The sequence below is a fragment of the Xyrauchen texanus genome, chromosome 18, assembly GCF_025860055.1.
Source record: "Xyrauchen texanus isolate HMW12.3.18 chromosome 18, RBS_HiC_50CHRs, whole genome shotgun sequence".
NCBI classification, from domain to species: domain Eukaryota; kingdom Metazoa; phylum Chordata; class Actinopteri; order Cypriniformes; family Catostomidae; genus Xyrauchen; species Xyrauchen texanus.
This window is the reverse complement of record NC_068293.1, coordinates 31,065,088-31,089,556: the sequence shown is the minus strand read 5'-3', so window position 1 is coordinate 31,089,556 and position 24,469 is coordinate 31,065,088. Positions and strand designations below refer to the sequence as shown.

The following is a 24,469-nucleotide window of genomic DNA, read 5'->3' as shown; positions in this document are numbered from 1 at the left end:
TTTATTTATTTAACAGGGACAGTGTATGGCACTCAACCATACCAGAATTAGCTACAAGCTAAATTTCATCTGTAGTCCCTAGGCAGGAAAAGGTAACATACAATTAACAATCCAACAAACCATATAAATATACCATAAAACGTCATCACGCAAGTGGCCTCTCAGACAACAAAATTTCACATTCTTCACATTATATCAGTCTGATTTAAACACTTTAGTTGCTGCACATTGATGACATGCAGGCTCTGCTTGGGCATGAAGAAATGATGAGCGAGGAACAGGAAAAAAGACAGAAATAGAAAATTTGGTTGCAAAAAGAAATGCACCATCAGTTATATGGAAATATTTCGGCTACAGACAGGATGATGTTGACCAAAAACAGATACTTTGTCGAGAGTGCCTTGCAATTGTTGCCACAACATGAGGCAACATGATCAATTTGTTTGATCATTTAAGTTGGCACCACAAATCTTTGTTTAATGAGTGCAAAGCCAGATCTGATTGCCGTCCAACGCAAAAAACTATTTTGGATGCCTTTGCCAGTGTTACACCATACGAGGAAGGTAACGGTAGAGAGAAATCACATATTCAATAACATTTCACCTCGCAAGTAACATGGTTACCAAATAGTTTTTTTAAAAACATGATCCAGTCACTTGACAAGCAGTATGTAAAACCATCACGCAACTATTTATTTAAGTTTAATATATTTTGTTGTATTTTTGTAAACCACTCATGGTTTTTGTGAATAGCTGCACTATTTTATTTTTCAAATGGTTTAAATTAAAAGATGTTATTTGTTTACAAATTAAATAGCAAAGCTCTTATTTTTTTTTTATTTTTTTATAGAAATTTAATAAAATGTTAAATTACGTATTTTGTCATTCACATTAATTCCCTATTGTGATAATGAAACTTCCTCAGTGTAATGCCCTGTTTATCTTGGTTGGAGTACAGAGATAAAGCCTCCTGTAATCTCCTAGATCCCTTATAGACTTCTTCATTCACAAATAAGCCCCTTTATATTAGGGTAAGCAACATGCATTATTAATATTATAAGTTAGATCATTGACTTTAGCCTGAATTGATAGAAGAGTATTACATGAATACAAAGGAACCATGGTGAATTAAACAGTATTAATTATTATAATAAAATAAACTACCCAAAATAACTAAAAAGTCATTTTCGGTTACTTTTTTTAATTTTCCATGAAGATGCATTTCCCTACAAAATCACCCAATCGTTCTAGAATAATGAGTTCTCCGCAAAGTCATCTGGTGAAGTCATCCTGTATTTTTTCATATTGCAATATATATATATATTATATAGTTGAAAAAAAATTATATTTCCAATATCGTTAAAATTAACAAATTTTAAATATTAAAATTATGAACTAAACAGCTCATAACAGAATGTTATGTACTAACATGTGATAAGAGAATCAACAACATTGGAGTTGACACTCTTCTTCATGTAGCTTGCTGGCTAGGCCGTTTAGCCGAGTGCAAAAATGTCAACAGGATTTTATTCACAACGGAAGTGAAAGATTTAATGTTAGCAAAGCTAAGGTTACGTTTGCTAAACCTCCTAACATTGGCTAGCTAGCTACCACTAAATGCCATAATCACTATGGATGTCCCGATCAGCCTTTTTGGCCCCGGATCCGATATTTAAATAGCTATTAAATATCTGCCGATTCAGAGTCCCGATCCGATATTTAAATATCGCCACACTCTATACAAATGTAGCCAAGTAAACGATACCTTGAGATGGATGCATCAGCCTTTATAACAAATCAAGTGACCAACACTTATGTAATTCCCGCAAATACAGCAAAACCATCCAACCTAGCAAAGTACATCAAGTCATCTTGCACAGCCACATGACAACCCCCCATCAATTCTAATTCTTAAAGGGGACCTATTATGCAAAATTCACTTTTACATGGTGTTTGAACATAAATGTGTTGCAGTGTGTGTACACAACCACCCTATAATGATAAAAATCCACTCAGACCTTTTTTTTAATCCCCATTAATCATAAGCACGGTCTCAGAACATGCCTTTCGCAGATTCTGTACAAAGTGACATCACTTTGTACAGGCCCTACCCACGACTGTTGACGGACACTGCTACACCTGTGCACCAATTAATAAGTGAACACTACGCAATGTGTTAAACATGTTTGTTTGTGTTGTTTCATTATAGCACATAGTGAACATTGTAACAGTATTTGTGTGTTGTTCATCCATCGTTGCAAAACTGCTGAAAAATCTCTACAACAAATAAATACATTTGTCAAATAACCATTTGGAATCTTCCTTGTTCATTCTTAAAGTTGTTACTTCTGACAGATTCTCTCCCTCATCAGTGTCTGACTCAAACATAAGGCTGTCAAAACTCCACCTTATTCTGAATACAGGACAGGGAGAACCAGCTCATTTGAATTTAAAGACACACACACAAAAACAGCTCGTTTTTATTCCCACCCAAAAATTGGCATTTCAACATGGTATAATAAATTATCTGTAGGGTATTTTGAGCCGAAATTTCACAGCCACATTCTGGGGAAACCAAAGTATTAAATTACATCTTGTGAAAAGGGGCACAACAGGTGCCCTTTAAGTACTCAAACCCACAGTTACCTAAATGAATTGCAAACCCTACCACAAGCATTATTAATGCACAGGTCAACGATAATCACGTCATTTGAAAGCCTGACTGTTGGGGTAAGTCTAAAAACAGCCCAGCAGATTTCATATGACTCTCCTCTCATGCGTTTACACTTGATTAGCATCATGCTAACCATCTAATATGTAGCTATGATGACACCGGTTAAATCTCAGGTATCAGAGATGAATAGGTCATTTAACACTAAAGGAGAAGATAGTGGTCTAAGGTTGGCAAATAAATTCGTTAATTCACAACTTTGGCCTGGTCTGGCATGACCAACTCGGATAGTTAAACATACATAGATGGGTGGTCATCAACGACATATGCACCATCTAGCTCAATATAAAGACAATTCGACTGCTTTAACAGGATATTCACTGCAAATTGCATGCTCAATCGAAATAATAATAAAAAACACCTCCGTTACCATGACATCCCCCACACTTATTTAAAGAGCCACACTGACAATTGGGTATATAATGGGCGAAAACAGGTGCAAATGACAAAGTATCAACGTAAATAAAAAAAAATATTTTAACGAAATAATCTGGACTGAGAACACGTTATGATGGGTCTCGTCCTCAGACTGTGATAAAAAACAAATGCAGCACAAAATAAAGAAAGCCTGACGCGCACGAAGTCAACAAATCTAGCACGCAAACTAGACTGTCTGGCCACTTTCGAAACGGTCTCATATTTAAAATAATTACAGCAGGAAGTAACTAAACAGCCCATCACTGACGAGCATTGTGTAGCCAACGTCTCTGTATACTACTGTATTTGGTGCAATAGTGTTTATTGTGCCTAGCTTATATTGCACTGCAATTTATAAAGTAACTATGTATCACTATCTAGTCCCCAAGCAATGGCACGCATATTGTATTACTGGGTAAGCACAGAGCAATTGGAAATTGACAATTCTGTAATTGACTGCTGTTGCATTGCAATTTCGCCTAGTATGGGATTAACGGACAACCCATTTATAGGTTGCATTTATTTAACTGGTTGCTTTCATGTAAAGTGTACTTGTGTGGGCTCGGTGTGGCCGAAGTTGCATTAAACATTTCCTTTGATGGAGTATCTGTCCATAGAACCCTACCAGTGTCATGCACTTACCTTTAACAGCAAGGCCTTCGTTCTGGCGCCATCTTCATGAAGCCTCTGAAATCCAAACAGTGTGCTGCAAATAGAAGACAACACAGGCGGTTCCGTGTTACTTTACCTGCACCGCAATTATTAACAACGCTTTAACACGAGAAGACGGGTTGTAAAAATTAACGGAGGGTCGCCAGTGCAAGCAAGGGGGCTTTGTCTGACCTGTCTATGCCGGCTAAACGATCCCTTTCTTGCGGCGTAAGCTTCGGAAAGTCCTCATCGGTTTCACTCGCTTTTCCCGCCGCCATTTTCTTTTCCTCATCACCACTACTACTACTACTACCACCACCAGCAGCAGCAGCGCAAGCTACAGCGGCCACCGACACTCCGCACGATTTCATAGACGAAAAACTCCAGTGAAACAATTTTCGCACCGTAAACCGAGCGCTTTTTTTTGCGTTAAACAAAAAGAATAGATGGGTAATCCTCCAAGGAAAATAATTTCCTCCAAACAACCCTTTTTCACATTGTCCTCGACATAAACGAGTCGCAGTTAGCCGGTACACCAAAATGCATGCAGCACGCGCAATGCAGGGTTTGACGGCAAATTGTGATTTGGTAATAGCTCAAACTTCCCCCCCAGTCGCCAGCTCAAACTTGTTATAATTGTGTCACTCAAGTGAACCCACGCCGCCGCCGTCGGAACGCCTTCTCTGTGGTTTTGACCTATCACTAATTTCAATGGTGCCCACGTGATTAGCCTTGTCTCGGGATCCCTTTTTTCATAACATTCAAGGGGGAGGGTAAATAACAAACCCTCTGAACTTTACGCTATATCTTCGTCTGCTGCGATTGGTTCTCCTGGATTTATTATGATTACGTAACACCAAAATCAAAAGCATTATTGGTTAGTGCATCTGTCTGTTTGAAACACAGGGTTTGAGGATTTGAGGAGCATGTTTTCCGAAATATTTACAAATGTAAATTTGTTGCATGAGGCAGTATGACTAAATCAATTGGAGAAAGCCAAGTTTTTACAGAACATTTCGTTAATATTTATAACAAGTTAATTTGACTCCTTTCTTTCCCTCCTTCTTTCTTTCTTTATTTTATTTCTTTATTTTAATTAAAGCGATGGGATGACTGCGTAAAATGTGTTAACATTTTAAAGATCCCAAATAATGAATGACCCATGCAAGTATTAATACCTGAAGGCAACATCAATCAATCACCTTTCGTAAATATTTAAATAAAGACAGCTTCAGGCTTTTTCACTCATTGATATTGTAGGGAAATTATATTTTTATTCAAGTTACACAATTCTCTAAAAAAGCATATTTGTGAATAGAACATATAAGCAGTCGTATTAATCTGTGACAAGTGACCGTACGTAATTTGTGCAGGATTTTACGTAGGGCTGCAGCGGTTGCGAACATTGTGAACGCAGCCTCATAAAATGGCGGATCGCGGTGAAAGTAAATAAATTGGCAATATAAACACTTGCATGTATTGTCTTTATTGACAACATGTACATTTAATTCTCCTGGAAATATGCGATGTGATTGTAACTGTTTCAAATGTAGTACATCTCTGTGTTGTTAGATTATCATTTCGCTTTGATTGTACAGGTATAATGTAGCTAAATCTGGCGAAATTCACCGTAATGTAATACATTTTCCTTCGTGTCTTTCTACATGCATGTGGGTCGATGCGTTTAAACCATCCTTTGCTCTCAGGTTATCGCAGTATGAGTTTATATAATAAAAAGCCTCTGCTCTCATCCAGCAACAAAATCTTCAGTTTGCCAGACACAACTGGAACTTCAAATGCACCAGGTTCTGTGGTTAGATGAAACAAAAAAAAACTTTTTGGCAGCACCAGAGATGGGTTTGGCGTACACAGAGATGAAGTATCCAATGCACACAGTTAAATGTGGTGTTGCATCTTGAATGTTGTGTGGCTGTTTTTCTGCCAGAGGTCCTGGACATCTTGTTCGGATACATGGCATTATGGACTCTTATCAAATACCAACAGATCAAATATTAAAACTTGACTGCCTAAGCCAGAAAGCTTACAATGGGCCCTGGTTGGAACTTCCAGTAGGACAATGAATCAAAACAAAATCAAAATCAACCCAAAAATGGTTCACTGACCACAAAATCAAGCTTCTGCCATTGGTCATCTCAGTCCCCTGACCTGAACCCCATAGAAAATTTGTGGGGTGAACTGAAGAGGAAAGTCCACCAACATAGACATCTGAATTTGAAGGATCTGTAGAAATTCTGTATGGACGAATGGTCTCAGATCCCTCGTCAGGTGTTCTCCAACCTCATTAGGTATTATAAGAGAAGACTCAGAATTGTTATCTTGGCAATGAGAGGTTGGAAAAAGTATTGAATTAAAGGGTGCCAATACTTATGGCCAATGCGTTTTGGGGAAAAATATTTATTTAATAATAAGTTATTTCCCCCTTTTAATTTTTTTAATGAAAGATCAAAATGCTGAACGATGCAGATTTTTTTTCATAGACTTCTTTGTGCATATTTACCAAGGGTGCCAGTATTTTGGCCACTACTGAATATATGTAAATATGTGCTTTATAGGGGCCTTTAGCCCCTGCAACAGGGGGGATTTTAACCCCAAAATAATATCAATTCACTTATTGGACCGTTCAAATGGCCTCAAAATCAATATTTAGTCATTGAATGCAGTGATATCATGGACCAGGAAAATGTTGCAGTGCATAATGACAAACAAGTGTTTAGGAAAGTACCGGGTAGTTTCTGCTGCTATTTTGTGTTTTGTGAGAAAAAAAAATAAAATGTGTATTTAACCCTGTTCGTACCCTAAATTTTGAGTTTTCTGATTTTGTCTCTGTAAATATAAAAAAAACACAGTTATACAGCTATGAAAACAGTTTTTTTTACATGTAGATGCAGAAAGTGAAGATGAATTGTATGAGGTCGTTAACATCACAGATTTTGCCAGGAGACATCAATGGTGGAGTCGTGTTTTTGGGAACAATACCGGACCTATTGCAGAAAAGTACTCAGTGGCTTCACAGATCATGATGGGTGGGGTGACTGGATGGTTAGTATTAATAATGAATTTGCTATTTTATATGCTCTTTAAAGTCAAATGTTAATCTTTAAAATATGGTCAGCTCCATTCTACATTGTATTACTTGCATAAACACACACAAAATAACAAAATAAATGCATACATTTATATGTCCACTCAAAATGCCTGTCTTCTAGGTGTGCTGGTTATCTCTTTCAGAGGGTTGGGAAAATTGTGGCGACTGCTGTTGGAGGGGGATTTCTGTTGTTACAAGTATGGATTATTAAACTGTCTACATCATTCAGCCAAGCCATTGTTAAGGATTCATTATGATTTAATATCATCCTAACTGTGAAAAAAATATTGATTTTCTTGTTTTCAGATTGCCAACCACAGTGGCTATGTGCAGGTGGACTGGAGGAAAGTGGAAAAGGATGTCAATAAAGCTAAAAAGCATTTGAAGAAAAAGGCAAATAAAGCAGCGCCTGAGCTTAATTCCTTTATAGAAGAGGTGGGTATTGCTTTATGTTAGCATCAAGGCTGTATTGACTTTGCTTTGCCCACTTTATTTCAATTGTTCCTGCCTATACCAGTCTACGGTCTATTAAGTGATTATAACACTTGTAAAAGGCAATTATTTTGACATTTTAATGCCACAACTTCAACATTAATGTTTGACAATTTAAACTGTTATTACTAGGTGTATTATTGTAGTATTCTGTGAATATCTGGTTACACAAACAATTGTCTAATGTTGATGCTAACAGGGTTAGTATGCTGCTGCTGAAATACTTGGGTTCTCTTGCTATTTTGCCCTCCCACACAATTAGAACAAATTATTTAGTGCATGCATCTAACGCTCCAGCAAATTTTTTTTGCTATATATTATATACTGTATGTTCTTTAGTCTATATTCTGTCATTGATAACATTTTGTTATACAGTCTACAGAATTTGTGAAGAGGAATATTGTTATCTCGGGTGGATTTGTTGGAGGATTTCTGCTGGGCTTGGCATCATAAATGAAACCATGTCCTGCTGTGTTACCATTGATCTAATTTGAGTATCACAGCGATACACGGAAGCTTGATGTACTGTAAAAAGAACTATGTGACTGTGATATGGACATTTGATGAACTATAGAGCTGTTCAGGTTGTACACAAAAACCCAGAAGAGATTTAGCAATTTCAAGCCATAGGTTCCCTAGAGATTTTCCTGTGGGTTTTAATAATGTCAGTTTTGGATTTAAGAGTAAAATAAGGTCTGTGGTAAACATTTCTTGAAGATACTTTAAAGTTTTGTTCTTCAACATGAATGACACACGGTCAATCTCCAAATGTGAATTTTGAACCTGCTGTGTTTTTAAAAAAAAAATGTGACAATAAGTTGCTAGATAATCACCAGAGCGGTTTTCAGTTTCTGAAGGCACGTTAACTTGTTAGCAACATAAAAAAATAAATAAATCATGGCGGCTTCAAAATGCATGTTTGGGTATGACTGTGTGTAATTTCTGTTTGTAGAACAAAACAACCAAGGATCTGCCAATAATGTTTACCACAAACCTTATTTTACTCATAAATTGAAAAACCCAATGAAAAATAAAAAAGAAACCCATGTCTAATTAGCCTTCTAGGTTTGTATACAAATTAGCATCATGGCTGAACAGCTCTACTGTAATTGTTGAATGTATTTCCCTAAAATGTTGTTCTTGACTGTACATAGTGTAAACAGCTGGATGGAGAGAAAATATATTGTGCCAAAAACTTGTTTAAAGAAAAATGTAGGCATGCGACAAAGTAATTTTTATTCTTATTGTTATTATTTGTTCATGTTTAGCTTTTTGCTCATTGTCTATCGGTAAGACGTCATTTTGAAGCTAGTTCATATATACAAAATATACAACCTATTTTTGTTTCCTTTGGTTTTGAATTAGTTGATTGTTCTCTCTTTTCTTATTGATGTATTCGTAAATATACAATAACATGTTTGTGGAAATAAAAAACAAAAGTCTGTTTTTGACTATTTTGTGTATTCATTAATTTTTTTTAAATTATTATTATGTTATGCAGTCTGTTGCTCTCCCTATTATTAAACTGGAACAGCATTGTTGTAATTTTAAGTGGAATCAAAGTTTTCTTGTTTATTTTAAGTGCTGGGAGAGAGGGGCAGCCAGCATATGAATTTATTATATTGTTAAACGTAAAATGATTAATTTTTACAGGGAAAGTACATTTATGAAATATTGATCAAGTTATTGACACATAATCCAAATGTAGTTCGGTCCTGGAATAATTGATTTGCGCGTCGATGAATAATTCACGACTGCCTGTTTGATTCTATCTTCTTTATTTACTTTTCCTGCTACGTGATATGTATGTACCGCGGACATTCAAGATTGGCCTTTGTTGCTAAAATATATATTTATTTGAAACGATGGTCTGATAGATTATATGTAAACAATTGCCGACTCGTTTATCACGTGATCTATGTTTCGTTGCCAGGCAATGATACTTGCAAACAAACTGTTACCTTGGCAATGCAGTTGCACAGTCTGGGGTCGTCCAAGCATTGAGCCGCTATGGCGTTGCCGATGCTGCCTGGAAATTCAGTCAATAAAAATGTAAGTACTGTCATAAATACTTATTTAAATTTTTGTCTGTCTCCACTCTCCAGAAAAAGGAAATACACATCTAAATGCTGCGAAAGAAGTTGTGTATGTATGTTTACTTTGCTATTTTGTTCTGTTAGCTGACAGATTTATCCTGACTTTATATATGTGATGAAGAATAAAAGGTTTTTAAAGTAGCCTACATAAATGTAAGATGTATGCATTACAATTTCATAACAAATGTATATACAATTGAACTGAGTAATGTTTAACAAAATAAAATAAAAATAACAAAATTATATATATAAAAAAATATTATAAAATATTTTTTTTCGTTATGGAATTTTTGTTATGAAATGTAAATTTGGTTATGAAATTGAAATGCAGGAATCATATATATATATATACATATACATACATACATACATACACACACACAATACTGTGCAAAAGTTTTAGGCACTTGTGAAAAATATTGTATTGTAAAGATGTTATAATACCATAAATAATTTTCATGTAACATCATACAAAGTCCAGTAACCATAAAAAAGCTAAATCAATATTTGGTGTGATCACCTTTGCCGTTAAAACAGCCCCAATTCTCCTAGGTACACCTGGACAAAGATTTTCTTGGCTGTTGGCAGATAGGATGTTTCAAGTTTCTTGGAGAATTTGCCACAGTTCTTTTATCTATTTAGGCTGTCTCAATTGCTTCTGTCTGACTCTATGTTCAGTGGGGGGCTTTGTGGGGGCAATGCCATCTCTTGCAGAGCATCCTGTTCTTCTATTCTAATCTTTTCTATTTTCAGAATTTTTCCTATTGACACACTTAAGCTGAATATTACCATCTTAAGACAACTGTTTTTGTGAAACATCTTAAGTGCCTACACAGTACTTATGTTTTGCACAGTACTAATATATATGTGTGTGTATATACACTCACCTAAAGGATTATTAGGAACACCATACTAATACTGTGTTTGACCCCCTTTCGCCTTCAGAACTGCCTTAATTCTACGTGGCATTGATTCAACATGGTGCTGAAAGCATTCTTTAGAAATGTTGGCCCATATTGATAGGATAGCATCTTGCAGTTGATGGAGATTTGTGGGATGCACATCCAGGGCACGAAGCTCCCGTTCCACCACATCCCAAAGATGCTCTATTGGGTTGAGATCTGGTGACTGTGGGGGCCATTTTAGTACAGTGAACTCATTGTCATGTTCAAGAAACCAATTTGAAATGATTCGAGCTTTGTGACATGGTGCATTATCCTGCTGGAAGTAGCCATCAGAGGATGGGTACATGGTGGCCATAAAGGGATGGACATGGTCGGAAACAATGCTCAGGTAGGCCGTGGCATTTAAACGATGCCCAGTTGGCACTAAGGGGCCTAAAGTGTGCCAAGAAAACATCCCACACCATTACACCACCACCACCAGCCTGCACAGTGGTAACAAGGCATGATGGATCCATGTTCTCATTCTGTTTGCGCCAAATTCTGACTCTACCATCTGAATGTCTCAACAGAAATCGAGACTCATCAGACCAGGCAACATTTTTCCAGTCTTCAACTGTCCAATTTTGGTGAGCTCTTGCAAATTGTAGCCTCTTTTTCCTATTTGTAGTGGAGATGAATGGTACCCAGTGGGGTCTTCTGCTGTTGTAGCCCATCCACCTCAAGGTTGTGCATGTTGTGGCTTCACAAATGCTTTGCTGCATACCTCGGTTGTAACGAGTGGTTATTTGAGGCAAAGTTGCTCTTCTATCAGCTTGAATCAGTCGGCCCATTCTCCTCTGACCTCTAGCATCAACAAGGCATTTTCGCCCACAGGACTGCCGCATACTGGATGTTTTTCTTTTTCACACCATTCTTTGTAAACCCTAGAAATGGTTGAAAATCCCAGTAACTGAGCAGATTGTGAAATACTCAGACCGGCCCGTCTGGCACCAACAACCATGCCATGCTCAAAATTGCTTAAATCACCTTTCTTTCCCATTCTGGCATTCAGTTTGGAGTTCAGGAGATTGTCTTGACCAGGACCACACCCCTAAATGCACTGAAGCAACTGCCATGTGATTGGTTGATTAGATAATTGCATTAATGAGAAATTGAACAGGTGTTCCTAATAATCCTTTAGGTGAGTGTATATATATATATATATATATATATATATATATATATATATATATATATATATATATATATATACATTTATTTTTATTTGATTTATTTTGATAGTACATATTTTTATTGGAGAAGCAGAATGATGTTGTAAATAACACATTACTCATTTATTTATTTTATTTTATATGAACTATTTCCAGCTTGGAAGGGACAAATTTCACAAGTCTCAGCATTTTGATTATTTAAATGGAGTAGCCATGGTGGTTGGGGCAGAAAAGCCAGCTATTGGAGGGGAACTGCTACCTGGGCAGAGGACAAGACCCAAGTATTCACTCTTTCCAAAGGGAGAAGGCAGAGATGCCCCAGCATGGTTAGCCTTTGACAAACAGGTTTGTTGCCACTGGATGTAATATAATTTACATTTTAACTAGTGCTATCCAAAGTTATTCAAAGTTACATATTAACTAGTTGTATCCAAAGTTATATCCATGAGCACTTAACGAATCCACACTAAATGAACATACTTTAATAAATAAAAACATTTATACAAATTCCTTGTCTGAATCTTTATCTATGTGAGCTTCTATTCTACTCCAGCCAAACTGGCATTGCGATACTGCACATATTGTTGATTTTTGTATGACAAATTGCTTGCTGTTTTAATAAAGTAAGTGTCTTTGGATAAAAGCATCTGTAAATAACTAAATTTAAATCCGTCTATCCATTCATCTATAGCCGCTCGTCCTATGCAGCGTCATGGGTAGGGCTGATGCCTATCCCAGCTGTCTCGGGCCGAAAGCAGGGAAACACCCTGGACAGTTGGCCCGAAAATCACAGGGCCTAAATGTATATTTATATTTAAAATTCTATTAATATACTTTTTCACTTTGTTTCTTTCCCGAAGGTCCTATGTTTTGATGCTTATTTCCAAGAATCTGTTCCTCAAAGGAGGGAAGAAAAATATAGAGTAAGAAAGTGTAAGATTTACTTTTACTTGGAGGATGACACCATACAAGTAGTGGAGCCAGAACTCAAAAACAGTGGGATCCCACAGGGTAAACAAAATTAAAATCAAACATTTAGCATCCTGATTGATAACTATCTAAATCCAGCTGTTCTCTTTCCATGTAGGTACCCTAATTCGGCGCCACCGCATTCCTCTCCCAGCTCCTAAAGATGATCTCTTTCACAATGTGCACCATTTCAATATCAATCAGGAAATAGTGCTCTATTCTAAGACCTTTAAAATTACGGACTGTGACCCCTTCACACACAACTTCTTGAGAAAAATCGGGGTGCGAATAAACCCCACTGCTTCAACGCCCACAGATCCCTATACCACCCATCGACAAGAGGTAAGAAGCATCATACGTTTGAATAGTACAAACAATACTGAAGAGGTCTGAATGTTCTTGTAATGTTTCCTTCAACCTCATAGATGGAGGAGAGCATGAAGCCACTAAGGCCATATGAAAGAATGGATACCCTAAAGCAGTTCTTGGAACATGACCGCAAAGTCCTGTGCTTCTGTTGCTACTGGGATGACACTGAGAACATGTTTAGAGACCCCAGAAAGCTGATCTTGCATTACTTCCTGGCAGATGATACCATAGAAATTCATGAAGTTTTCCAGCCAAACTCAGGTCGAGATGTTGTCCCTAAATTTCTGCACAGGGGAAAGCTTCCCAAGGTTAGTAAGAAACAGGGGGTGAAAGATTCTGTGCTACAGAAGAGATGGTTTCAATGGGTATGTTGTAAAAATGGAATGGAAATGAGTCTATTCCACCTTGTTTTTTTTTATTAAGTTGTCTCGTCAGATGTTCTGTTGCCTTTCAGGTTTATTGGAATCCCCCAGTGAGAAAATAATTATGTTCTCAAATTTGACTTGTCCTTCAACTTATGTTCTAAATATCATTCTTCCCAGCCTGTCCTTCAAGACAAATTGCTATTATTTTCTCTTGATTCTGCTGAACAGCATGCTCCTATTCCCAAACATCAGCCCGGAGAAATAACAGACCGCACAGTCCTTAATGTATTTGGACCAATCGGACAAGAAGGACGCTACATTTTGGATAGCCTCAAAGTAAGTACAAAGGCAAAATTATGAGTTTGTCACTGTTGCCATCCATTGGCAAAAGGCCCCAGGTAAAGGACAATCACTGCTTTTATTCGCAGTGGGTGTTTCACAAACCATTCTTTTGTTATGTAGATTAATAGCCATGTTTTAATTTTAGAAAAGTTAAATGTCATTGTCTCATTGATATTTTACAGACTGGAGCTGTAGAGGAAGAATTCTATAAAGACTGTGACCTGACCATTGGAAGCATCATTAATGTGTGGGGTCGTAGGATTTTGATATGCGAATGCGACAATTTCACTAAAGAGTATTATCGCTCCAAATACGGTATTGGTGAGTTACAACATGACTGTTTATCAAGTCAGGCAAGTCAGATGTTATTCATTTAAGCTTATGTGCACATGAGGTTACACAATTCCATTATTTATTTGCTTCCTTTTTTTCAGTTCTTGGTGCTAATTTGATATAAAACTATTGAAAATTGAGACAGTACACACACAGGCTTGACAAAATACAGAACCTAACAGTCTACATACACATTTATGTAGTACACACATAACAGTTATGCTGGACAGTTACTTTATGAGACAGACAGTAAAGAGAGAACATTTTGGGACATATTTCAACAGCAATGTGATATAGTATGTGATATAAAAAATTTAACATACAGTAGGCTATATAAAAAAAATACTGTATAAAAAATATGCTTTTAAAGTTGATATTGGTCAGACCTTACACTGAGCTTTCAGATATTTATTATAATAATAATTAGTATCATAATTGTTAATTAATGGTTTATATTTATTTATTTATTTTTGGAAATGTAAATAATTCCTTGTACTCAAAGAAGTGCAATAATTTCCAGCCTGGTGGTCTAACCACCAGGTGGTTAATTGTTTTCTTCCTGTCGTAAATCTTCCTGTCGTAAATCCCATGTCTCTATGAGACTGTAATTCTCCCCAGTGTGCTTTCATCCCTCTGAATAACTGTCATAGCTCCTTGCTTTTGCATGGACTGAGCAGAAGAATAAAGGAGCAGAACCGATTGACACCTCAGGGCTATTCAGGTTTTGGGCAGTAAATATGAGCAATGGCCTGCCTTGCCTCTTTATCTTCAAAAGCCTGGACATGAGAAGCGTAGGAGCTCCGTGCCAACAGTAACACAATACGGGTGCGCGTGCATCCATCCATTGTGGCTTGTGCGGCATTATACTGATTGAAGAGATCATAGCATTAGTTTCACATGAGCATAATGGAGTCAGGATGACACAAGCTACTGATAGATCACTTGCTCCCTCTTCAGAGGTTAAGGGGTTATAGATTAAATTAAATGGATAAACCCAACTCTTTACACTCTCTCCAGACTCTCTTCCTTTTTTCTATCCTTATATTTGCTCTTTTGATGTTTTCTCCCTGTGTGGCTTCATAGAGGACTTCACACCTGTCTCATATACAACCCCGCCCCCTGCTAAACCAACAAGGCAGGTGCCACCATACACTGGATTTGGATCTGAGGAAGATTCCCTCTGCTCCTGTCAGGGTTTGCTGCCCAAGCCCCCACAGAAGGATTTTAGGAAACTCATGGAAAAAGACAGGTAAGCTCTCTCCATTTCTAATCTCTCTTAGGATGTCCAGAGTATACTTTTCCACTTCTTTTAAAACCATAAATATTAAAATAAATCAACATGCTGGACCTTTACTGGCTTTCTGATCATTTTGACAGAAGAGTTTAGACCCTTATCTGTTCTACTAATGTAATCCTTCATCAGCTAAGTGCAGTTAGTCGCAGTACAGCTTTGGTGAGCAGAAAACACGTGTCCATCAAAAATAATCAGTTGCTAGAATGCAACCACATGACACTTCTGGTACTTTTTGCCAGCTGGTTTATTATTATATGTTGTCTTCACGGCTCCATAGGGTTTTGCTTCCAACCATAATCCCAGAACCAGTACCAAATTATTCTCTTCCTCAGTTTGTTTTGGACAATACATTGTCAGATGTTGGCAGGAGAACAGTTTTGAGGAAAGCCATAAACGAAGGATTCTCTGAAACTTGTCATTTAGTTCATTTAAAGGGATAGCTGTTCTAAACCTGTATGATTTCCTTTTTCTGCGGAACACAAATTGCGATGTTAGGCAGAATGTCGTTCTCAATCCCCTTTCATGTTGCATTTTGCATTCTGCTCCACAGAAACAAGAAGGTCCAGAACTAACTGAAATAACTTTGAAGGGAGTAATGGTTCTATGCATGCATGAATTGATAGCTGGGGGAAATGCTCTTCCATCAGATGACTTTACACTAGCTTTGTCTCAACTCTTTGTTAGGCAAGGCCTGGTAAGCAACGTGTTGAGATTTGTGGGGAAAATGACAACAGAGAACCCTATCGACAAGGAACGTGTTTTTATCATATCGTTCTACCTTAGTGATGATACAATAGCAATCTTTGAACCTCCTCAGAGAAACTCAGGTAATGCAGTCTTGTTTGGTTAAACTGAGTTCAGTTTAAAACTATTCTAGTTTAGTTCTTTAACTTCAGTTAATTTCAAAATGCTAAACCCATAATGAAGATGTTATTAAATTCTTAAGGCGTAATTGCGGGTAAGTTCTTGGAGAGAGGCCGAGTGAAGAAGCCAGGTCAGGAGCTCTTTAAGAGTGAGATGTCGGAGTATTTCAAAGCTCAGGATTTGTATGTGGGAGCTGAGCTGCATCTGAACAATCAGCCCTTCCATTTGCTGGATGCTGATGAATTTACATTCAACTATTTGCAGCAGCATGCAGAGGAGGTAACTTCTCTTCTCGGCTCTTCTGATCACATCGTGTTTCATGTTTTCTATTCTCATCTTGCATCGTCTCTTCTTATCTTATCTCATCTCTCAGCTCATCTTCTCTCATCTCTTCACTCTTCTCATCTCTTATCTTCTCATATAATCTTTTCTTGTCTCATCGTGTCTCTTCTCTTCTCATCTTGTCTCTTCTCATCTTGTATCTTCCCTTCTCGTCGAACCTTGTCTCTTCTTGTCTCATCTTGTCTCTTCTCATCTCCTCGAATCTTGTCTCTTCTCATCTCGTCTCATACCATCTCTTTTCAACTCATCTTGTCTCTTATCTTCTCGTCTTTTCTCATCTTGTCTCCTCTTATCTTGTCTTGTCTCTTCTATCTTCTCATCTCTTCTTTCTCATCTCTTCTCATCTCATCTCATCTCATCTCTTCTTTCTCTTCTCTTCTCATCTCTTATTTCTCATCTCATCTCATCTCATCTCTTCCTTTCTCATCTCATCACATCTCACCTCTTCCTTTCTCATCTCATCACATCTCACCTTGTCTCTTCTCTTCTTGTTTCATCTCTTCTCTTTCCTTCTCTTCTCTTTTGATGGCAATCTGTGAAATATATATACATTTATATACTTTCTCCCATTTTCTCACTACTTTAAACACAAAACCAAATCTTCAAACTGCATTCACAAAACCACTGACTTTTCTGGCAAAATCAAACAATGTCCTCAAAACCATTTCATCTGTGTTCAAAATCAAACAGATCAATGGATGAGATTTGCAAAATGATGAAAAACTAGCTGAAGTTGTTTATGGTTTTGCCAAAAGAGTAATTGATTCGACAAGGCCACTGAGCATTTGGTTCAGAGAATGGGGTTTATTGTCTTAGCAATTCAGAAAAACTGTAACATTCAACATTGTTTAATGAAAAAAAACATTCAAAACTTTTGCTAGGCATTGCCAACATACACGTTGCTTCACAAAAACTTAACTGAAAGTTTTTCACCTATCTCTCTCGATTGCTTAGTTCCCCAAGGCCAACATTGGCACCATTATAAGCAAGATAAAGTTCATCAGTGAGGAAAAGCTGAAAGAAGTAAAACAGTTCTTTGCGATGAGCGACCCAAGAAACACTGGTTTGATTCCATATGAGTCATTCAGGTAAGGAGCTAGCCAAAGACACAAATAAAGGAACAAAAGAAGCAAATGCACTGCTCAGAAAAAATAAATAAATAAATAAATTAAATAAAACTGTTAATATGTAAAATTTTAAAACAAACCATAACCCCCCCCCAAATTCCTTAAACGTCTGAGCATCAGTAAATGGTTGTGTTCCTTTGCAGGACTCTGTTGGCAGATATGGGCGTTCAGTTGTCTGAGCATGAGATCATGACTCTGGGTCGCACCTATTCAGTGCAGGAGCAGCCAGAGGAGGATGTGAGCCTCATGCTTGCTGTGGCTCAGGATCAGCTAAAAAAGAAACACTTTGAGAACTTTTTAGATATGGTGCAAGCTTTCACGCATGAGGACCGAGAAAGGTAGGGCTTGAGCATGGGTTTCACCATTTAATCACCTTCCTGTTCTATTTCAATGCTCAAATAAAATAGTTTTAAGAGGTATTTCCTTGTATTTGATATTTTAAGACAGTGTGGGTCTTAATCATCAAACATAAGCTAAACAAACTTCTGTGTAACCATTCATGAATCCATTCTTACTTAAATTGTCGCATTGAATTGAATGCAACAGTTTACCTATGAAATGTTTTTTGAATGATTTTCACCCAAACACAATTCTGCTCATCTTTCATGACTGAGACCAAATATATTTCAGTTTCAGTACATTCAGTGGATGTTTAAACATATTAAACATCAAATAATCAAATGAGTATTATTGTATAAACTATATATATATACACACAGCAAATATTTCTATTTATTCTTTTGCTCTACCTGTAGCTTTTAAGCACATGTAACAGTGCTAAGGTCAAAATTAGCATTGAGATAAACATGCATTCTTACAGAACCACAAAAAGAATTTACACACTGTTCTATAAGGACACACACCCTCAACTGTTGAGAGTGTCACACAGGCACTGATGCTCACCACTTACAATCATAATAGTGTGGTAGAACAACCATCAATCTGCTTTAGATTGAGGGTGTGTGATTAGATCCAGTGGTTCAAGTGAAGCATTGGAAACAGACGAACCCCTGTGGCATGTTGCAGGCAAGGAAAATAGATGAGGAACAATGCCAACAGGCCCTGTGGAAAGTTTCGTTGTTTTCCGATATGTTCTAAATATCCTTTAGAAAAATTTGCCTGGAATGTCTGCATCTGTCTGTGATGAACTCAATAATAAGGACTGTTCATACTTGATGACAAAAATCATTTTTAAATCAATTGTTATTTTAATGTGTTTTAGTTGTAATGGCTAGAGCTTCAATCACATTGGCAAGCCCAGACAGGATCGGTGGATTTTGTTTTTAGCATTTGCTGTGCTGTGTTTTGAGGGAAAATACTGCATGTGGAATGCTGCAAAAATAAATGTAAACATGGTAAAATCTTTTCTATGGAGCTGAGAGCGCTCTACTCTTCTTAGATAAATTATACTAAATAGTATCATATAAATAGTCCTATTATTTAGGATAATCAATTTGTACTAAATCTTTAATAAACAAACATGTGAGGGGTGTGTAGAACTATTGGGTGTTCCAATGCTGCAGCTGATTTCTGCTTGTGTAAATTGCGTGCCTGCACATTGGCTAGTAATGTAAAGGACTGATATATTGAATATCTTTTTTGTTTGTTTGTTTCATTATGGTTGGTTTGCCTAATGGCTGTTAAAGAAAAAGACAAAAGGAATAACTCACACAAAAATGAAAATGATGTCCTAATTTTCTCATCCTCATTACGTTTCAAACCTGTATGATTTTCTTTCTTATGCTGTATAGAAATGGAGATGTTTTCATGAATATTGCAGTTTATCTCTTCAATACAATGGCAGTTGAGAAAAACTCACTTTCAAGCTTAAAAAGTGACCCCAAAGCATCATGAAATTGATCCCTTACACTCATGCATCATATTCCAAGTATTCCCAAATTTAAGTTCACAGTGTCTCATCTGTTCACGCAATAACTTGGGTTGTTTTGTGCTTACTATAAATGATACTGTATGCCTTCTGTAGACTTGGAATATAACACAATATTCTGGGGTATGTGACATTCATTAAAACATCTCCTTTTGTGTTCTGCATGAACAAGAAAGTCATACCTGTTTGGAACAACACGAGGGTGAGTAAATTCTGACTGAATTTTCATTTTGGATGAATTATTTGTTTAATAATAATCATCATTTTCTTCTTCTACTCTCCTTTTTCATCTTCATTTTTAACCACTTCCTTTTCACTTAAATGGTGCTGTAGATCTGGACACCTCTCTGCCAAAGAGGCACGGATCATCTGTAAATCTTTCCGACTGCCCCTGTCTGATGACCTACTGAGAATTCTTCTTAACAAGTAGGAACAACAGAAAAAAACTCCCATTTATGACTACCCATAAAACACTTCAGTGCAATATTTTCATATTTCCTATCACTTATATTCGTTGCCAGGTTTCAGGATAAGTCTGAGAAGATTGACTACCATGCCTTCCTCTCAGGCATCAACTGGAGAGAAAACCCCACCCCTGCTGTACACCCAGACGTCACCTTGAAGGTGAATAACTGAAAGGTTTCATCCTTAACACGAAAATCTCTCCAAAACAGAGAGGATCAAAGCAGCTATTAGTTGTTGTGATGTGATGCGATGACATGAAAATTAAAATATTTAATACATTTTGTCATCAAATAGTGTTTTTGTCTGTTAAATGTCATCCTCTTTCATTTGCTAAAGCAGCCACACACATTTCCTCTGTGTGAGCGTTTGTGTTTTGAGCACCTACAAGCTTCATCAAGAAAACCAGCCTTGGGAAAACCCCACTCAACAACTACTCTGAAGTAGAGCTTTTATTACAGCACAGTAATTTAGCATGCCTCCTTGGAGTCTAAGCAGATCCATCTGCTCAGTGACTCAAACTATGTGCATTCCAGGTCTGCATGGTCTGACTAACCAGCAGGGGGAGATAGTGGTCAGCCTATCTATAGTTTCTGTCGCTGTCTTTTCTATTTAAAGGGATAGATCACAGTTCACCAAAAAAAATAAAAATAATAATTCTCTCAATGTTTACTGATCCGCATGCATTCCCAGATGTGTATGACACATCACTGTACATCTTGCCATTGCAGTCTCTAGGCACAATCATGATTTCAAGCTCATTTACACTTCCTAGTGCTTGATGCATGTGCAGAGCACTAAATGGTGCTAGGAAGTGTTATTGAGCTTGAAATCATGATCCCCACGATGATGCTTATGTCAACATTTATAGTGGAAAAAGGAGTTATATTTTGGCCTGTTCTCACCTAAAACCGACTGGATCATTTTCATTTCTGGCCACCATTCACTTGCATTGTACAGATCTGAAATATTCTTCTAAATATCTTAATTTGTGTTCTGCAGAAGAAAGTCATACCTATTAAGGATGGCATGAGGGTGAGTAAATGATGAGAGGATTTAGATTTTTGAGTGAACTATCCTTTTAAATAGCAATTCCTGGAAGCTAGACTTATTTTTCATTTTGTCTCAGTTTATTGACTGTTAAATTTGCTTCTAGCCATTTCCTTTGGCCCTCCCTTAAAGGAATAGTTCACCCAAAAATGTGAGGTTCATGTGGTTTATATGGTTACAGTAAATGCATTAGACACCATGAACTAACTATGAACATTATTTTATCACACCATTTACAGTATTAATCTAGGATAAAGAAAAAGTTCACCTGAAAATTCAAATTCTCTCATCATTTACTCACTCTCATGCCATCGCAGATGTGTTTGACTTTCTTTCTTCAGCTGAACACAGATTTGTTGAAGAATATTTCAGCCCTGTAGGTCCATACAAAGCAGGTGAATGGGTATCAACATTTTGAAGCTCTTAAATCCACATAAGGGCAACATAAAAGTAATCCATACAATTCCAGTAGTTAAATCAATGTCTTCTGAAGCAATATGATAGGTGTGGGTGAGAAAGAGCTCAATATTTAAGTCTTTTTTTTTTTATTATAAATTCTCCTCCCTGCTCAGTCAATCTCCACTTCAGTTTCACTTTCCCGTTCTTCTTCTGTTTTTTGTGATTAATGCATATCACCCCTACTGGGCAGAGAGGAGAATCTATGATAAAAATGACCTAAATTTAGATCCGTTTCTCACTCACTCACACCTATCATCTATCACCTGTCATATAGTGTCTGAACACATTAATTTAACCACTGGAGTCATATGGATTACTTTTATGCTCCCTTTATGTGGATTTTGGAGCTTTTGGCACCCATTCACTTCCATTGAGAGGACCCACACAGCTGAAATATTCTTTTAAAAATCATAATTTGTGTTCTGCAGAATAAAGAAAGTCATAACAACTGGGATGCCAGAAGGGCATTAAATCATGAGTGAATTTTTATTTTTGGGTGAACTATAACTTAACCCTAACCCTAACCTGATGTACTGAATACTGAAGCACGCAATGCCATTAAACTTTTACATTCTGCTATTTCGAACACCAAGGACAAGACATTTACTATGTGCTAAAGGCTTTGGTCAATCTGGCCTGATAAATGTATCCGTGCACCTTAATTTGCTGAGAAATTAAATGAAAGTGCCAGCTGTATTTTTGTGCTCCACTAGCCTCTGTGAACTATTTCTCAAACCTTGTCGTACTGTTGTATTTAGTTTGATGTAGACCGGAGAGGAGAAGCTGTAGACCCTGCAGTTAAAACCATCAACTACTCACTCTTGCTGGAGGATGTCTTTGGCAGTGCAGCAAACATTAATGACAGCTGAGAATGTCCCATTGGGATCCTCAACCTAACTCCACAACAAGCTCAAGAAATCTGCTCCACTTCGTGTATTGCACAGAATAAATTCTCATTGTTGCACATTATTTTGTGTTGTGTTGCATGTTAAAATGTCATAATATCTTTTATGTGTACATTTGAATCGACTTCCATTTAAAATCAAAATCATCTTGGAATGAGAACATTATTTTGACGTGCTGTTGGTGCCTTGGGGCCAAGCAAGGTGCAGTTAAAGTTACGAGCAGCTAAATCAAACCATATTTCATGTACAAGCAGACAGACACGCACATTTGCCATGATTATGTGGAAAAAGTTGTCAATATATTATGGCAGCATGCCGTGGCCATATGAGAGAAAACTGCCTCAGAATAGCTGACTGTCATATAGATAAGATTTGTGAGAAAATTCATAGTCCAAATGCCTATTTCCCAAAGGCATTTATATCATTTAGTGCACCGAAAGAGAGACCATGTTTCCCATGGTTAAAAGCAAAGGTTGCATATCCTTTTATAACTTACCTTGGCTGTTCTCACTTTGACCAGCTCTGATATGGAATGTTTTGCAATTGTCAATAGCTGATGCTGTGTATAAAAAGACAGGTCAAGCATGTCTGTAATCAGAGCGTTTCTGATCAAGGCCTCAATGCCTGGCCAAGACAGAAGGAGTGCATTACATCAGACCCGCATTATCAAGTCTTCCTAGCTTTCACACTTACTAAAATATTAGCCTCCTGAGTTAGCGGGCTTCTGTCTGAAACACAAAGGCTGACGCAGGGCAGGGTCCAGCACATATTTAGCCTGGCTCCTATGAATGGGGATAGTTGGGCCACTCGGTGACATCCCAGAAATCCTGTGAATCGATTAAAAAAGTTGTGCCCAAAAGTAACAGCGTATGGGTTTGAAATGATATGAGGGTGAGTTAATAATGACAGAATTTTCATTTTGGATTGAACTATGCCTTTAAGCTAAAGTCACCTTTAGCTTAAGTCACGTTTACTTTCATAGGTGTATTGGCAAGCCTCTCATTTTAATATGTCACTGCTCTTGTTTAATTGATGTGTATTTAGTCTCCAATGTCTTCTACAGTTTCTGCACTGGAAAGGTAGTAAAAGTCTCTGGGGCAAAAAATCTCCAATAAAAGTTTTAGAGGTCCATTGGTGATTGCTAAACACTCTCATTATAAGAGTAAAAGCCATTAAATTGTATTGCTTTAGTTATTTGTTGCTTGTCGACACCAAGAAAAAATGATAGGTCCCCAGCAACTCCATTCTAGCCCAGATATTTTCCCACTAAACTGCCACAACATTGTGAATAGCGCATTATAGTGTTTAACAAAAGAAGTAACACATTACAATAAGGCTGTTAGTTAATGTGATTTTTAAAAAAAATTAAAATACTTTTTCAGCACATATTCATCTTAAAGATAATTTCAACATATACAACGAAAAATGAAAAGTTGTATAACTTAAAATTAATTATGCATTGTGAAATAACAATAAGCAAATGGATTTTCATAAATTAACTTTAAAGGATTAGTTCACCCTAAAATAAAAATTCTATCATCATTTACTCACCCTCATGTCATCTTAGATGTGTATGACTTTCTTTCTTCTACAGAACATCAGCTCTGTAGGTCCATACAATGCAAGTGAATGGTGACCAAAACTTTGAAGCTCCAAAATGACATAAAGGCATCAGAAAAGTAACCCATGTGACTCCAGTGGTTAAATCCAGGTCTTCTGAAGTGATCCAGTCAGCTTTGGGTGGCAACAGATCAAAATATAACTCCTTTTTCATTATAAATCTTGACATCAAGCAATCTCCTTTAAAATCAAGATTTGAAGTTTGATTACACTTTCTAGCATCATCTAGTGCTCTGCACATGCATCAAGCACTAGGAAGTGTAATTGAGCTTAAAACAATGATCGTGCCTAGAGACTACAATGGAAAGGTGTACAGTAAAAAAGGAGTTATATTTTGGTCTGTTTCACCCAAAACCGATTATTTTGCTTCAAAGGACATGGATTAAACATCTGGAGCCTCATTGATTACTTTTATGTTGCCTTAATGTGATTTGTGGAGCTTCACAATTCTGACCACCAGTTACTTGTATGG

At 37.1% G+C, this 24,469-nt stretch overlaps 3 protein-coding genes across 6 annotated transcripts in view; 2 read left to right on the top strand and 1 right to left on the bottom strand.

Annotated features, from left to right (window-relative positions):
• The window catches only part of LOC127658732 (lysine-specific demethylase 6A-like), a 98,639-nt gene extending 94,189 nt beyond the window's left edge, over positions 1-4,450 (bottom strand). For 3 of the 4 annotated variants that reach the window (XM_052148186.1, XM_052148185.1, XM_052148187.1), the window contains exons 1-2: positions 3,991-4,449; positions 3,790-3,853 (exon numbers count right to left, since the gene is read on the bottom strand). In XM_052148186.1, the coding sequence (XP_052004146.1) occupies positions 3,790-3,853; positions 3,991-4,169 (243 nt within the window). In that variant the 5' untranslated portion in view covers positions 4,170-4,449. Of the gene's footprint in view, positions 1-3,789; positions 3,854-3,990 lie in introns of all 4 variants that reach the window. The other variant, XM_052148184.1, reaches the window with a different exon arrangement.
• A 732-nt stretch (positions 4,451-5,182) lies between these two features.
• LOC127659127 (FUN14 domain-containing protein 1) lies at positions 5,183-8,834 on the top strand. The gene is made up of 5 exons (XM_052148790.1): positions 5,183-5,243; positions 6,702-6,858; positions 7,026-7,101; positions 7,211-7,339; positions 7,772-8,834. The coding sequence occupies exons 1-5, from the start codon at positions 5,225-5,227 to the stop codon at positions 7,847-7,849; spliced, it is 459 nt and encodes a 152-aa protein (XP_052004750.1). The 5' UTR covers positions 5,183-5,224; the 3' UTR covers positions 7,850-8,834.
• Positions 8,835-9,350: 516 nt separating this feature from the next.
• Positions 9,351-22,428, top strand: efhc2 (EF-hand domain (C-terminal) containing 2). The gene is made up of 15 exons (XM_052148947.1): positions 9,351-9,448; positions 11,765-11,953; positions 12,469-12,619; positions 12,696-12,919; positions 13,003-13,254; positions 13,540-13,647; positions 13,836-13,974; positions 15,070-15,235; positions 15,965-16,107; positions 16,227-16,423; positions 17,441-17,574; positions 17,757-17,951; positions 19,835-19,927; positions 20,023-20,125; positions 22,231-22,428. The coding sequence occupies exons 1-15, from the start codon at positions 9,407-9,409 to the stop codon at positions 22,339-22,341; spliced, it is 2,247 nt and encodes a 748-aa protein (XP_052004907.1). The 5' UTR covers positions 9,351-9,406; the 3' UTR covers positions 22,342-22,428.
• Positions 22,429-24,469: the final 2,041 nt, after the last annotated feature.